We start from the raw sequence: 14,114 nt of genomic DNA on the forward strand, positions 1-14,114 counted from the left end.
TTGTTAAGACCTCTAAATGTTTTTTTCTCATGAACTAAGAAAAAGCCTATAGGAGATATATCTGGCTGGTGTGTTCCCAGGATGAAGCCCGACAAAGTTTGCGAAAAGAAATGACTTTGACTGATACTCAAGGTCACAGGGGTCAAATTTGTTAAAGCCTTCGAACAACTTCTTCTCATGAACTTATATACCTAGAGGCATGGTATTTGGTTGGTATATATATACCAGGTGATCGCTGTGGGCCATTGGGTCTCTTGTTCCCGTTATTTATGCTATCTGCAAACTACATAAAAGCAAATAAAGCAATCTTTAGATTAAGTCATTGAATTTGCATTAAGAAAGTTTAGTAATCATTTTAATATCAGTGACAGTTCTGATTGTTTGTTCATACATTGTCATAAGCTTATAGGCCTAAGCTGAATTTACAGCATATCGTTCATGTGTTCAATGGCATGTAAGGATATATTGATAACTCTTTTTGTTGAAATGAAACTTATTGAAGAGTCTTTGATTTTTATCTGAAAAAATGAAATCATAATTGGGTTAGATTTCGACTTAAAAGGAAAATGTTTACATCTTTGGATTTTTATGCATGTAATTGATGTGTAAAGATAAAATTTGAATACTGCTGGGGTTTGAATTAAGCCTATAGCTTGAATTCATAATCTTCACAGTTTTCATTAATACCAGTGATACCGGTGAGACTATAGTGACCCTTTGGCCACTAGCCAGACACTTCACCCCTAGACAAAAGAGAAATTTCCACTAGCCAGTGCTAGAAAGGGGATCTTGAGTACCATCAACTTCTACATTTCTACAATGTATAGTACCCATAACACTCATCAGTTTAAAACATACACTTTGTAATTCAAGAACTAGTCATGTTGCAGATCACATCATGACTATATGTCGAGAGCCTTCATATAAATACACATGTATATACACATTAGTTTAACCAATCACTAAAGATCATAATTTCACCACTTTATTCCTTCACATTGAACACCATTTCATTTATATATATCAAGAATCCAAATACACAATGTGTCTAGCTATTTTCTTCTATTCCTTATTGATACACTGTAAATCACTAATACTTTGAATGATGTTTATTTTCGCATTGATACTTGAGGAGAGCCAATCACATATGCAAATCTCTCGCCACTACTTGCATGAATCTCTTGATGACATCCTTGTTATTCTATTGTAAATATGGTTTAAGTTTTACACTTCCGCTGAATTTTCAATATATAGGGAAGATAGGCATACTGTGGTGTCCATTGTTCATCATCTATTAACTTTTACTATATGTTGCAACTGTACATGAACGGCAGAGCAGATTTTAATCAATTTGGTCTGGAGCATTGTTGGTGAAAGCAGAACCAATTTTGTGTAAGTGATGGGTCTAAATTACTATCCAATAACTTATTGGCATGGCTGGGCAACTGATCTCTGTCCCCACCCCTAGGGAATTTGAAGCTGAATCTGTGGGGTGAGGCTCATTGAGGGAATGCTTTCCTTCTGAAGATATGTCAAGTTTTTCATTATTGACTTAAATATCCAAGTGAGCGATACAGGCCTTCTGTGCCTATTGTTTTAAATTACAAAATAAACCGTTGGAAAACTGTCCTGGTCAATACTGCTTGGACGACTACTGTATGATTAGTATAATTATATTGCTTAGTTTTATGTAAAAACTGCACAAACACGTCTGGCTTATTGAAATTGTGTCCTCTTACCTTGAAAACGGCTCACTTCACTCTTCAAACATTAAGGCATGTTCGTTTCTTTTGCCTACATACTAGTCTGCAGTCAGGTAAATACAATTCAGTACAGACACAACATTTATTACACAACTAAATCACTGTCATATATGGTCACATGACTCTCATGAGCAAAAAGGCAGCCAATGAAATTTTGTGTAAAAATTGGTCATACTAAGAGGATGAACAGTGTACAAAATTCAGGGACAGAAACACCTGAATTACAGAATTATTGCCCTTTGTTAAAATTTTGTGTCTAGTCCAATTGTTTTTGGGAAGCAGTCTTCAGTTTCACTGATATTCTTGTGTTTCCAATGCTTGCAAAGTTCTCAAATCTTGACTGGACATTTGCCTGATTTGGTGAGGTAATCTGGAAATTTTACGAACTAGGCTGACTTTATATGCTAAAAACTATTATTACAAAACATCTATTGAATTTCAATTTTCCATTTTATTCTCATGTCAAGACATTGTTCGATACTGGTACTTGTAATTTAGCTTCAAGCTTGTTTTAGTAATATTGAATAAATAATTATATTCAACTAGTTTCTCAATGATCATTAAAGAATTGAAGCAATTAGCAATGCTGCAATATAGCACCTGGTTCAAAGACCAGTTCTTACTTTCCTCTGATGCAAACTGACAAATGTGTGGGCTGTGTTAAATTTCTAAATTGATACATAGACCTAACAGCTTAATCTACAAACTAGTGAGATACTGACCTGTGAACCTGTGTGTCTGGTGATTCTGGCATCAAATTCACCTGTTTACAGAAGTAAAGACGCTTTCAAAGTCATTTAAATGTCTTCATTTTTTCCTAATAAGAAATAATTGTAATAAAATACTCTCATGTACAGGACTGACTGATATAGGCTCTCAAACTTAATCTTCTATTAAGCGTTTCTTTGTAGTGTTTGGAACTATCTAGTGTTAATTAAGACTTAGGAGAAGACATCTCCAACATAGGCAGACAGGAAACAGAAAAAAGGGTACCAGCACTAAATATGATACACAAGACAGCGGTATATTAGTATACAGACCAAGTAGGATGATAAGGGGACCAGTATACAGACCAAGTAGGATGATAAGGGGACAAGTATACAGACCAAGTAGGATGATAAGGGGACAAGTATACAGACCAAGTAGGATGATAAGGGGACAAGTATACAGTCCAAGTAGGATGATAAGGGGACAAGTATACAGACCAAGTAGGATAAGGGGACAAGTATACAGTCCAAGTAGGATAAGGGGACAAGTATACAGTCCAAGTAGGATGATAAGGGGACTAGTATACAGTCCAAGTAGGATGATAAGGGGACAAGTATACAGACCAAGTAGGATGATAAGGGGACAAGTATACAGTCCAAGTAGGATGATAAGGGGACAAGTATACAGACCAAGTAGGATGATAAGGGGACTAGTATACAGTCCAAGTAGGATGATAAGGGGACAAGTATACAGACCAAGTAGGATGATAAGGGGACAAGTATACAGACCAAGTAGGATGATAAGGGGACAAGTATACAGACCAAGTAGGATGATAAGGGGACAAGTATACAGTCCAAGTAGGATGATAAGGGGACAAGTATACAGTCCAAGTAGGATGATAAGGGGACAAGTATACAGACCAAGTAGGTTGATAAGGGGACAAGTATACAGTCCAAGTAGGATGATAAGGGGACAAGTATACAGACCAAGTAGGATGATAAGGGGACAAGTATACAGTCCAAGTAGGATGAGTATACAGACCAAGTAGGATGAGGAAGTAGGATGATAAGGGGACAAGTATACCAAGTAGGATGATAAGGGGACAAGTATACAGACCAAGTAGGATGATAAGGGGACAAGTATACAGACCAAGTAGGATGATGATAAGTATACAGACCAAGTAGGATGATAAGGGGACAAGTATACAGACCAAGTAGGATGATAAGGGGACAAGTATACAGACCAAGTAGGATGATAAGGGGACAAGTATACAGACCAAGTAGGATGATAAGGGGACAAGTATACAGACCAAGTAGGATGATAAGGGGACAAGTATACAGACCAAGTAGGATGATAAGGGGACAAGTATACAGACCAAGTAGGATGATAAGGGGACAAGTATACAGACCAAGTAGGATGATAAGGGGACAAGTATACAGACCAAGTAGGATGATAAGGGGACAAGTATACAGACCAAGTAGGATGATAAGGGGACAAGTATACAGACCAAGTAGGATGATAAGGGGACAAGTATACAGACCAAGTAGGATGATAAGTCCAGACCAAGTAGGATGATAAGGGGACAAGTATACAGACCAAGTAGGTTGATAAGGGGACAAGTATACAGACCAAGTAGGATGATAAGGGGACAAGTATACAGACCAAGTAGGATGATAAGGGGACAAGTATACAGTCCAAGTAGGATGATAAGGGGACAAGTATACAGACCAAGTAGGATGATAAGGGGACAAGTATACAGACCAAGTAGGATGATAAGGGGACAAGTATACAGACCAAGTAGGATGATAAGGGGACAAGTATACAGACCAAGTAGGATGATAAGGGGGTATACAGTCCAAGTAGGATGATAAGGGGACAAGTATACAGACCAAGTAGGATGATAAGGGGACAAGTATACAGACCAAGTAGGATGATAAGGGGACAAGTATACAGACCAAGTAGGATGATGATACAGACCAAGTAGGATGGACAAGTATACAGACCAAGTAGGATGATAAGGGGACAAGTAGGATGATAAGGGGACAAGTATACAGTCCAAGTAGGATGATAAGGGGACAAGTATACAGACCAAGTAGGATGATAAGGGGACAAGTATACAGACCAAGTAGGATGATAAGGGGACCAGTATACAGACCAAGTAGGATGATAAGGGACTAGTATACAGACAAGGATGATAAGGGGACAAGTATACAGACAAAGGAGAATGTTATGGGGGCTAGTATACAGTCCAAGTAGGATGATTAGGGGACAAGTATACAGACAAAGGATAATGTTATGGGGGCTTGTATACAGACAAAGGATAATGTTATGGGGGCGTGTATACAGACAAAGGAGAATGTTATGGGGGCTTGTATACAGACAAAGGATAATGTTATGGGGGCGTGTATACAGACAAAGGATAATGTTATGGGGGCTTGTATACAGACAAAGGATAATGTTATGGGGGTTTGTATACAGACAAAGGAGAATGTTGTGGGGGCTTGTATACAGACAAAGGATAATGTTGTGGGGGCTTGTATACAGACAAAGGAGAATGTTATGGGGGCTTGTATACAGACAAAGGAGAATGTTATGGGGGCTTGTATACAGACAAAGGACAATGTTATGGGGGCTTGTATACAGACAAAGGACAATGTTATGGGGGCTTGTATACAGACAAAGGACAATGTTATGGGGGCTTGTATACAGACAAAGGAGAATGTTATGGGGGCTTGTATACAGTCAAAGGATAATGTTATGGGGGCTTGTATACAGACAAAGGACAATGTTATGGGGGCTTGTATACAGACAAAGGATAATGTTATGGGGGCTTGTATACAAAGGAGAATGTTATGGGGGCTTGTATACAAAGGAGAATGTTGTGGGGGCTTGTATACAGACAAAGGATAATGTTATGGGGGCTTGTATACAGACAAAGGAGAATGTTATGGGGGCTTGTATACAAAGGAGAATGTTATGGGGGCTTGTATACAAAGGAGAATGTTGTGGGGGCTTGTATACAGACAAAGGAGAATGTTATGGGGGCTTGTATACAGACAAAGGAGAATGTTATGGGGGCTTGTATACAAAGGAGAATGTCATGGGGGCTTGTATACAAAGGAGAATGTTGTGGGGGCTTGTATACAGACAAAGGAGAATGTTATGGAGGTTTGTATACAGTCAAAGGATAATGTTGTGGGGGTTTGTATACAGACAAAGGATAATGTTATGGGGGTTTGTATACAGACAAATGAGAATGTTATGGGGGTTTGTATACAGACAAAGGATAATGTTATGGGGGCGTGTATACAGACAAAGGAGAATGTTATGGGGGCTTGTATACAGACAAATGAGAATGTTATGGGGGCTTGTATACATAGTAACTATCAAAGCTCTAAACACTTCAGGATGATTGTCTGGAATGTTGACAAGTTTGGATTGATTTTAAATCGTGTTATATGTTTCACTTGAATGAAAGAGTCGTGTGTATGGAAAGCTGTTTAAGTATTTAATCAGCCTGATTGACTTTCTGCATGAATGTTATCAAAGACATGGCTACAGATTTCATGCATAAATAATTAATATAATTACATTGATTACCGTATTCGATCCAATAAGCAGCTTGGGCGCTTGAAAAATTGCAATGGGGGGGGGGGGGGGGGGGGGGGGGGCGCTTCTTAGAGACCATCTTAGATGAAAAAAGAAACACATTCAGTACTAAGAAATCTGCCTCCTTTAGGAATTTCCTGTCTTCTTTTTGAGGTGTTTTGTAAAGATGGTTTCAATTCACTCTCTTTTTGTCTCCAATCGTGAATTCACTTCCTATCTATACCGTACTGCTTTGATACTTTGCTGTTTCTCCATTCCTTGGTAAACTCCAAAACTTTTAACTTGAAAAGAAATTTCATAGGACTTGATTCGTGATTCGGCCCCCTTTGTGAGATTGTGATGTGTCTGGTCGCCATAATTTCAGTGTCAACCTCTATGCAACAAGGTGCACTCTGTCATTACGTGCTCGTGGATAAATTGTTTCAGATCATTTTAAAATGATGACACGAAAGGGAATTTGTTTATGATAAAGATATAAAATTCCATTTATACTTGCCTATTTTAGCACAACTATTTTATTTGTCATTTGATATCTAAGTGCTTCATTTGTTTCTGTCAGATAATCTATCACACATGAAAATATCATTTCTTAATCTGCTGTATCAATGGCTATCTTACCTGTTAAGTAATGGACTATGCCTTTTCAGTTGTCTTTACTGTGGCTGAGCGTGCGACACCAAGGTACACAAGGTAAAGGTCATCTGCCACATGGTTTAGGAATGTGTGAAAAAAATGTCTTGTATGTATGAATATTCGTCTGTGGTCAGGGGATATCATGTTTATAGAGAGTGTTGGAAATCATTCATAGGACAGTGCCTTGATACAGTTATTTAGGATAATAATCCATTCGACAAGTTAGCAATCAGAGTTGTGAAAGAAGGGAAAACAGTGGGTAACATTCCAAGTGAACTGTCAAAAACAGCTAATTTTTTTATCAGGCATGGTGGGAAAATTGTGGTAGTAGTTACAGAGGACACTTATCGACACTAATCGACACTCCTCTGTTGCTGGTGGACTGGAGATTTACTGGTTTTTTTTATGTTTTTCTTTAATACATCTCCTTATAAACCGACTTAAAACACTTCTTGATCGTGACTAAAACGTAAGTAAATCAAGACTTTAAGGTATCTGAAGGGGTGAGGGGGCGCTTATAGTGACATAGGCACTTATTGGGTCGAATACAGTAATTGGTTGGGGTGTTGTGCTACATTTGATGTTGAGGTCCAAAATTTCTTTCAGTAGGTCTTTTCTGACCTGCATATTTTGACCTTGCAAATCTTATTAAAAACTTGCATGTCACAACCAAATTTTCAACTGGAAATTGGACTCGTACAAGTTTAAATGTATATCATGAGTATATAAGGATAGTACGATTCATTGTGATGGGTGAAATATCATGATAAAACTGGTGGTGCACAGTTTACTCTTGAACATTGATTCATGGTGAATGTGGAGTTGGTGTATCCAGTAATGATTCAGTTTTTGATATTAAGCTGAGGTAGGGGGTGTGGGGTTGTTTGATTGTAGAATGTCAATAATTTGATATTCTAGGTCTGTGCTGATTGTGATCAGAGATTTAAATGGAGTGCTGCTGGGCTGTCTGATGGGATAGTAATTTAATATAATTAACTAGTTAATTGTGTGTTAGCTAAAGCAGTCTTCATTTTATGTAAAATAGATACCAATTGCTGACACATTCATTCAAATTAAGATAAGCTAGAATTTTATGTTTAAATTTAAAAAAAAGGTAATGAATTTCCATCACAATTTTCATGAGTTATCGAATAGTTCATAGAAATACTGAACTTAATTTAAAGTTGGAAAAAAAGGATCCCGAAGACAAAAGATTGAGGAAATCTGTGATTGTGTGAATAAGTATTTATTGTTTTATAGGACGATAACTGCAGGTCAGCTTCACAGAACAATTTATTTAAAACCTCAAGTCATGTTTGAACTCTTAGAAAATTTGAGGTCAAAGTGAGGGAATGAAATGTGATTGTAGAATTTACAAATTTAGTATTGACTGAAAATGTTGGATTTTTGTTTTTTGGGTTTTTTTTTTTTTTGTGTATTAGACAGGTATCGAAAATCAGGTTTTGAAAAAATGATAATACAATTACTTTTTTGCTGAAAAAAGGGGGAAAAAAATTTTAAAAAATGAATACAGTTTTTTGTAAATTTGATAATTTCCTGGGACAAGGTTCTGTTTCACTTCAGTCAGTAAAATAAAAAAATTTGTGGCTGGACTGGTACTCTAAAATATATAGACCAGTCCATGAATATGTAAAACCTGAAATAAAGTGGTCAAAAGTTGGTTTAAATTGAGATGGACAGGCTGAATTTTCATATAAGCTTCTCTTAAACTCTTGTGGGTAATTAAGATTTAATGAATGATGATAATAGACCCATATATTGATACTTTAACGACATCGTCAACAAAATTACAGTGAATGATGAGTTATACTACAGGGAGAGAATTCGGACACAGTCTGACGTGTGTATAGTGGTTAAATGCTGCTGTGAGTACAGCGTGTAGGTGTATATATTAAACCTAGTGTTGATATCATCACCTGTGTAAGTAACAGGTCTGAACCTGTCTACTAGCTTTCCCTCAATCTACACTGGAAACAAAGACACAAAGAGATAGTGAAGTTAGTAAGACTTGGGCCCCCTGGTGTTTCTTAGGAGGGACACAGCCACTGACCAGTGCTAGTTTTACTCAGGGACATGCTCCACTGACCCAGTACTGGTCAGAAGTCATTGTCTAAGTGGTGCTTTATTACATTTAGCACTTAACTTCACACTTCAATGTAAACAATGGTTTTAATGGATCTATACGGGGTGTATCTCCAGTCATCAACTCTACCAAGGATTTCCAATGATTTCTATTTCTTCATTGTTCATCAGGTTGAAAGCTGCGTGATATATCTCTGGATTTATTCCCATTTAAAAAAGATAATGACATGATGAACTGCAGATGTCATATATTGGGACATTGAAGAGAAAAGGGCAATATTCTTATGTGTCATGCAGTGAAAATAATCATATTAAAATGTGAAAATGTGAATTTTGTGGAGGAATCTGTCAACTAAACTTACAGAAATGTATTGAGATTATGACATTGTGTGACTCTACAGGATTTATGTTCAATATTACCATGTCGTGTGTGCCTAGATTTAGAAGAAGAAAAAGGAGGTTCTTGAAACCAGGAACATGTCCATGTCGAAGGAGTTTGCAAAGCTCTTGGCCTAATGCTAACAGTCCATGTGTTTTTCTGTCATTTGAGCAGACGAGAAGTCTGGCCCCTCTCACCCCTCTTACTGGCAGACGATATCTGAAGGAGAAGGATCACAGCATTACCCCAGTATCCACTGCCACACAGAGCGTTGGAAGACTCCAACATCTCCTGTCTGGACGTAAAACTGGACCCAGTGACGAGCTTCTACAACTGTTCCAGTAAGTCTCAGCTGTCTCATTATGAAAACTTTCTCATGTTTCAAGAAATCACAGTGTTGATATGTAATGATGATTCAAAATATAGAATATTTTATCCAATCAAAATATTTCATTGTAGGTGGTTTAATCCTCTTAATTCTTGAAGACAGTTTCATGGGCAGTATCCATTTCACATAAAAAAAATAATTTTGATGTTTATATCAAAGATTTACTGATAAATGAAGGGAAGTTCTAGCTGTTACATGGCATGTCATTGTTTTACATTGACCTAACAATGCTTTAGAAGAAACGCTGTTGAAGGATAAAGACATTGAAAGCCAGCCTGCTGTTATCAAAGCTTTGTTAACTTTACCTACCATTCAGTCACTTTTTAGAATGACAAAATATTCAACAAATCTTCATAATATCACAGATAACTTTTCTATATAGATTAAAGTTTCATTTCATTTGATGGTAATATAAAAGCACTCAAGTGAAAATTTTGAGATGCATAATTTTTCCATATAAGGTCTTTTTGGTCCGTCTTGGATTTTATCTTGTTAAATTGTAAAACAATAATTTTCAATGGATTTAAAGTTGGACGTGCTTTAGAATCTTATTTTAAGGGCCAAATAAGTACAAAGCTGAGTCTTGGTTAGATTTTCAATTTTGAACTTGAAGTTGGAACACAGATATATTGGTGGTATCACAGGAATTCTAGTTGGTAATGGCACTTCCTTAAATAAATATAATGGATTGTAGCTAAAACTTTTGCATTGCAGTAAAAAAAGTGTTTTTTATTTGCAGAGAATGCAAAAAAGATCCAAATGAATCCATCATTCCTCGGTTAAAGGAGATGGGTGATGTTTTCTGCAGTCATTACGTCCAGGTCTGTTAATCAGCTTCATGTTTTTCATGGTTGCAAACATTGTAGTTGAAATGGAATAAAGTTTGAAGTGTCAGTGAATTCCGATTCTGAAGTTTAACCCTGATTTCAATGTTCAACTTTCTTATTTTACTGGCTTCATTTCAACACAACATCCAATTCTGATTTGAATCAAATTTTTTTAAACACTAAATTGAAATGAATATTTAAAGTTTCTTTTCCAATTGGGTTGATTTTTTGCTTCCACCAGCCTACTGAGGACCATCCAGGGGCGCATATTGACTTTGCTAAACGTCGTCTCCAGCTGGGTGAGAGCCTATATTTTAAGACCTTAGAGAGTATTATCATGTCCGAGAAGAAACGCAGACAAGGCAGCACCTTGGCAGCAATAACTGTAAGTGTACTGAGGTCAAAGGTTATGAGATAAACCATTCCTTTAATGTGGTAACAGGCCAGTGTCCATCACTGTATGTGTACTGTGGTCAAAGGTTAAAAGTCATTTGATCTTGAAATTGCTGAGGTCAAAGTTTCCCAATTCTTTAATGTTAAAATAGTCCAGAAGCCATAACTAGTATGTTGAGGTCAAAGGTTATAAGTCATAATAAAAAATTATCATACATTGATGTCAAAGGTTACATGTCCCATGTTCCTAATTGCTGATGATTGGAGTTAAAATTAAAAATGTAGTGGGAGAATTTTTACCCAATCTTACGTTTATCTGAATATTTTGGGTAGACATTTCTGTGAAGTGGGGAGTAATTTTTAAATGATTTACCCCTGTAGTCTTTGAGTTAATCCTGAAATGACCACTAAAAATTTGGCAATACTTCTGTGGTTTTACCTGATTTACTCTTGTACTCTTTGAGTTAATCCTGAAATAACCACTAAAAATTTGGCAATACTTCCGTGGTTTTACCTGATTTACTCTTGTACTCTTTGAGTTAATCCTGAAATGACCACTAAAAATTTGGCAATACTTCCGTGGTTTTACCTGATTTACTCTTGTACTCTTTGAGTTAATCCTGAAATGACCACTAAAAATTTGGCAATACTTCCGTGGTTTTACCTGATTTACTCTTGTACTCTTTGAGTTAATCCTGAAATGACCACTAAAAATTTGGCAATACTTCCGTGGTTTTACCTGATTTACTCTTGTACTCTTTGAGTTAATCCTGAAATGACCACTAAAAATTTGGCAATACTTCCGTGGTTTTACCTGATTTACTCTTGTACTCTTTGAGTTAATCCTGAAATGACCACTAAAAATTTGGCAATACTTCCGTGGTTTTACCTGATTTACTCTTGTACTCTTTGAGTTAATCCTGAAATGACCACTAAAAATTTGGCAATACTTCCGTGGTTTTACCTGATTTACTCTTGTACTCTTTGAGTTAATCCTGAAATGACCACTAAAAATTTGGCAATACTTCCGTGGTTTTACCTGATTTACTCTTGTACTCTTTGAGTTAATCCTGAAATGACCACTAAAAATTTGGCAATACTTCCGTGGTTTTACCTGATTTACTCTTGTACTCTTTGAGTTAATCCTGAAATGACTACTAAAAATTTGGCAATACTTCCGTGGTTTTACCTGATTTACTCTTGTACTCTTTGAGTTAATCCTGAAATGACCACTAAAAATTTGGCAATACTTCCGTGGTTTTACCTGATTTACTCTTGTACTCTTTGAGTTAATCCTGAAATGACCACTAAAAATTTGGCAATACTTCCGTGGTTTTACCTGATTTACACTTGTACTCTTTGAGTTAATCCTGAAGTGACCGCTAATGACTTGATAAAACTTGCTGGTTTTACTTGTAATATTGCTATCCATCTGTTACAGGCTTTGTTGGAGCAGGACATGTTCCACCGGTCACTAATCGCCTGCTGTTTAGAAATAGTTATTTTCTCCTACAACTCCCAGAGGTGGGTATGACAAAATGATTTGTGAACTGATTAATTTTTGTTAAACATAAATTTTCATTTGCATGGTACATATTGCAGAAATCTGAATTAAGACCACTGTAACTAGTTTGGAGATTGCATTGACTGTACTTGTTTGAGGAGGACTGTAAGAGGTATGGAGGTAAACAAATGAATACTACCTGTAGGATGGACTGATTATTGGCCCTGTACTAGTGAAACAGTATACGTATGTTAAAGTTCTAGTAGCATCATTCATTATTGGATTTTCATCAAACCTCACTCACTTACAAATGACCATAATATCAAAAGTTCAAGGATTATTGGGTCATTGTCAAGGTCACCATTACTATTTTAACAAAACAAATGTCGGCACTCTTATAGAGGCTTCCTCATTACTTGAGGGGTTTTCACCAAACATCACACTTATAAAGTACCAAAATATCTTTAACAAGATTTAGTTTCAGGACTGTTAGGTCAAGGCCACTGTTACTACCTTAAACAAATCGTCAGCACATTAGTGGCTTCATTCCTTACAGAATTTTGATCAAACTTCACACACTGACATGACCATATTATCTATAAAGAGTTTGAGTTTCAGGGTTGTTGGGTAACAGCAAATGTCTCTTATAATTTTTTAGTAATCGTTGTTTGAGTTCTGATGAGTACATTTCTGAACGGATTCTCATAAAAATCCCAAAGTATGATAGTTTGTAGGGGGCATATAGCTATACTCATTATACTTGTGTCACAGAAATATTGTTAAAATGTTAATGGATGACGGAGAAATATTTTCTTGTGTGAAATCTTATAGGATGTTTCTGTGTATGATAGAGATATCGGATGTAATATACAATATTTGTACTACAGAATATTTTTCTGGAGACTGGAGATATCTGTTGTAATATCAAATGCTTTTACTACAGAATATTTCCTGATATAATGGAGATATGTGTTGTAATAATGAAGTTTTGCTTTACAGAATGTTTCCTTGGATAGTGGAGATATTTGAGCTGAGTGCCTACCATTTCTACAAGGTTGTGGAGATCATCATCAGAGCAGAGGAAGGGCTTTCACGAGACATGGTCAAACATCTTAATCATGTGAGTCTGCCATTGACTGACACTGTCCTGAAATCATTATGTTGGTAAATTTTTAAGGGAGACTTAACTTCTCTCTCAAGTAGCAAACAGATTTATTCTTTGTAGGTATGAATAAAGCTGTTATGTAACACAAGGACTCTCTGATATAGAGAAAGGCTTGACTTTTTTCATCTACTTTTAATTGAATTTTTTGATGTTTGTAAAACTGGGCTAAACAACCAATTTTGTGGAAAAAACACAATACCAAACAAAATGTCCATGAATACAAATTAACAATGAAAAAGTATGAGCGAGGAAAATTCTCACGAACTTGCTCCTATTCTCACGTCTATGTTAAAGTTATATTACATAAGTTTATCTTGAGGATAAGAACATAAGATGTTGACAACAGACAGTCCAAAGTTGTTACTGAATATCAGAGAAAACATTAGATGCAGAGCATTGTTTGTGAAACAATACAGTGACAAAGCTATATTTTTGACAGTGTCTGCTTTGTCATACTCATCGTGGAAACCACCCTGCTATACATTTGTCCAGTCCTCATGATGGTCTGAATAGGAAGGTGTCTCTATTGTATATCGGACAATAAGTCTCAAAGTATCAAAGAGATAGATAGCATAGATCTGCATCTTGTATTGATTGACTCTTAGAAGTTCAGTAAGCACAGGTGTACCATAATATGATGTA

At 36.4% G+C, this 14,114-nt stretch overlaps 1 protein-coding gene across 1 annotated transcript in view; it reads left to right on the top strand.

The window, feature by feature from the left end:
• LOC132554247 (retinoblastoma-like protein 1) overlaps window positions 1-14,114 on the top strand; it is a 30,982-nt gene that overhangs the window by 8,167 nt on the left and 8,701 nt on the right. Inside the window, exons 10-14 of the mRNA XM_060218554.1 lie at window positions 9,370-9,536; window positions 10,323-10,404; window positions 10,652-10,795; window positions 12,245-12,327; window positions 13,307-13,427. Of these exons, the coding sequence (XP_060074537.1) occupies window positions 9,370-9,536; window positions 10,323-10,404; window positions 10,652-10,795; window positions 12,245-12,327; window positions 13,307-13,427 (597 nt within the window). The remainder of the gene's footprint in view (window positions 1-9,369; window positions 9,537-10,322; window positions 10,405-10,651; window positions 10,796-12,244; window positions 12,328-13,306; window positions 13,428-14,114) is intronic.

Source organism: Ylistrum balloti, unplaced genomic scaffold, assembly GCF_031769215.1.
Source record: "Ylistrum balloti isolate Yb309-2 unplaced genomic scaffold, AGI_CSIRO_Ybal_v1 Utg370388, whole genome shotgun sequence".
Classification (NCBI taxonomy): Eukaryota; Metazoa; Mollusca; class Bivalvia; order Pectinida; family Pectinidae; genus Ylistrum; species Ylistrum balloti.